The sequence below is a fragment of the Helianthus annuus genome, chromosome 5 (assembly GCF_002127325.2).
Source record: "Helianthus annuus cultivar XRQ/B chromosome 5, HanXRQr2.0-SUNRISE, whole genome shotgun sequence".
Lineage (NCBI taxonomy): Eukaryota > Viridiplantae > Streptophyta > Magnoliopsida > Asterales > Asteraceae > Helianthus > Helianthus annuus.
This window is the reverse complement of record NC_035437.2, coordinates 62,108,240-62,111,507: the sequence shown is the minus strand read 5'-3', so window position 1 is coordinate 62,111,507 and position 3,268 is coordinate 62,108,240. Positions and strand designations below refer to the sequence as shown.

Sequence of the window (3,268 nt, the reverse complement as noted above, 5' to 3'; positions counted from 1 at the left end):
TATCATCTAAGCCGTAAGTCAATATCATGCAATTCAAGCTTAAAATACCTAATCTAGTTAACATAATCCAGTTAACATTTAAACATAATTGGCATGTTCAGCGGTGTTAATAAACTTAACAGGTTGACTAAGCTAACAGAGTTACACAGTTAATAAGGGGTACACTATTAACAGAGTTACATATCATAACTGAGTAAATAGAGTTAATAAAATTAATTGATTAACTGAATTAATCAACCTAACTTAACGGAGTTAATAAACTAGTAATGTTATTGAATAACTTCACGAAATCACATGTGACAATCAAGGCTTTGGCGAAATCTCTTTGGGCCGAAAACCAAAACTTGGGCCGAAACCCCTTTTGTTTTCGTTGGACATGAGGTGTGACGAAAACACAGAAGTGTTTTCGTCTGATCCCTGTGTTTTCATCTGATCGCATCAATATCAACAACATCATTTACATACCCAGCACCCTAATATCCTACGGTTACATTATCTACAACACCCAACCTTCAATCAACGGACTCATGTAATCATATGATTTATCTTATGACAATCATCAACATTCAATCACTATTTAATACGAACAGGTTAACATGATCATTCAGTCAATTAGCATAATCATATCAAACAATCAACACTATCGGCATGTTAATCTGTTTTCGAATTCTGGCCACATTCATATCATACAAGACAAATCACTCAACCCTATCATGTTTCGTATACAGTTACATAACTGATCGATCATATCTGGTTCTTTCATGAACACAAGCAACAACATAATAATATAATCAGATCTGAAACAACTAATTGTGAAAGTCACTAACCGACTCAGAATGATCAACCAGAGATCTAGCTTCGAACAATGGGAGGGCAGCTGTCGGGTTTCAAAGAAAAGAAAACGAGAGAGATAGCGATAGGTGTCTAGGGTTTGTCGAATATATCTCCTCGTAAAGGTTGTGATCAGAATGTATATCTACGTGATTCATTACTGGGCCTAAAGCCTGTTTGGTTTTCGTTGAGGGAGTAGTGGACGAAAACACTTGAAGTGTTTTCGGCCATGGGTGTTTTCGTGAGGGATGTTTGGCATGCGATCCATTTTACTACTCAAACAACACATATATTAACCAACCTACAATTATATATATATCAGCAAACACACTCGAGCACATCAATTATAACATATCCTTCACAACACGATTTTAACATATTACAAACGTGTTCCGTTGCGAAACAACTAGTCGTGTAAACAAACAACACAAACAAATAACGTGCAATAAATGCGAAAATAGAATCTTGGAAACTCGAGTTGTCACATTCTGAATCACATGTCAGAACATTCTGGAACACTGCTAGATATTAAGATTCAGATAAGATGATACATGCAGTATTGAGAAAGAAGGATCAAGCTGGAAAGGATGTAGATGTGGAGTTTAAGTTTGATGTAGGAGATGTGAGGAGAGTTCTAGATTTACAAGATTCTGACAATGATCCAACAATCATGTCTGAACGTCTTGTAAAAGGTTTGTGGTGTAGAATGGGTTTTACTGGGTTCATTAATGGAAAGATGTACAAAAGATGCTTCTCCAAAGCATATAGGTACTTAATGCATTGCATGATACACTCAATGGGACATAGAAAGGGAGCATATGATAAGGTTGCTGATTACATCATGAATATGATAACAAGCTTGGTGCTAAACAGAAGGTACAATATTTCACAAGTAATTTTTTAGTACATGAAGGAGAATTGCGAAGCTGGAGCAGATAAGTACATCATGTATCCTAGATTCATCATGATGTTACTAAATGACAAAATCAAAGATCTTCCGAAGGATTGTGAGGATGTGATGGAGATGAGTGTTGTAAATAAGACAACAATAGGAAGAATTACAAAGGATAAGGATGAGAAAACCAAGCAGATGATTTGCAGAATAAAAGATAAAGCATATGTTGCTCCTGAAAACGATAAATGGAGGCATGACGACAGCAACTCAGACAATGAAGATTCAAAGATGAGTGAGATGGTTGAGAAAAAGACTAGGTGGTGGCATGTTAGAGATGGAAAAAGGAAAAGGACACCTAAGTCATCCCCTGCGGTTGTTATTCCTAAAGAAGGAGAAAAGGGTATAGTGAAAGGGGAGCATTAAGACAGTTAGTTCACATATGATTTAAATGTTACTAATCTTGTTGTCTATGTCTGTCTTGTAGGGTCTTCTGGAGAGCCACAGCAGAAGTTAATTGATGAGACAGTTCTAGAGCCATCTGTGGTGATTGAACAAGGTGCTGATTTATTAAAGCAATCTTTGGAAAGTTATTTGAAAAAGAATGAAGAGATTGCAGCACAACAAGCTCAAGGAACAAGTGTTCATGCTGAAAAGGTTACAAGGGTTCAACCAGAAACAGAAGCTTTAAGGAGTTCAAGTGATGGAGATTCTGAAGCTACTCAATCTGAATCAGAATTAATTCTTGAAACTGTTGGTAAAGGAAAAGTTCAGTTGAAAAAAAGACCGTCAAAGAAACAAAAGGGTTCAGATGATGAAGATTCTCCTTATGATCCTGAAAAGTCAAAGAAACAAAGAAAGAAACAAAAGGCAGCTCCAGTTGGTGTAATTCCCAGAAATGTCAGATCAAAGAAATCAGGAGCTGAGTCACAAAAAGATAAAGAAGGAAAGGCAGCTCAACATGTTCAAAAAGAAAAATCACCAAGTGTTGATGTTCCAAAAGAACCAGAGGTGACAACAAAAGAAGTTCCAGTTGTGAGAACAGAAAAGAAGACAGATGATGATGATTATGTAGAGATCACTGGATTCAGAGCTGCTAGTCCAAAACCTGTTCAACAAGATATTCCTCAGTCATCACATCAGAAGTAGAAGATTTTAACTTTGACTTCGACAATATTGGTTCGGTTACTGGTATTTTCTCAGAAGATCTTCCAGGTGAAAGTGATATGTTCAATGATCAGGCGGTTAAAGAATTGATTAAGAAAGTTAAAGAACTGGAGAAAGAGAAAGCAAAAGCTAAGGAAGAACGTGATATGCTGAAAAGTCAAATTAATGATTTGATGGAAGCTCACAATAAAGTAGTTGCAGCATTGGTCGAAAAGGAGAAAAGGATGAACCAAATGAAGGATGATGTCGAGGGAAATTCTAAAGTGTTTGATTCATTAACTCAAGAGATATCTTCTTTGAATGCCAAGATAAAGGATCTGGAGAATGTAAATCAAACATTAAATCAGCTTCTCAATGAGATGAATGAAGCTTCGACAA

The 3,268-nt window shown here is 36.3% G+C and overlaps 1 protein-coding gene across 1 annotated transcript; it reads left to right on the top strand.

The window, feature by feature from the left end:
• Positions 1-1,738: 1,738 nt before the first annotated feature.
• Positions 1,739-2,872, top strand: LOC110943231 (nucleolin 2-like). The gene is made up of 2 exons (XM_022184983.1): positions 1,739-2,126; positions 2,211-2,872. Exons 1-2 carry the CDS (start codon positions 1,739-1,741, stop codon positions 2,870-2,872), a joined length of 1,050 nt encoding a protein of 349 aa, XP_022040675.1.
• The last annotated feature ends 396 nt before the right edge of the window (positions 2,873-3,268 follow it).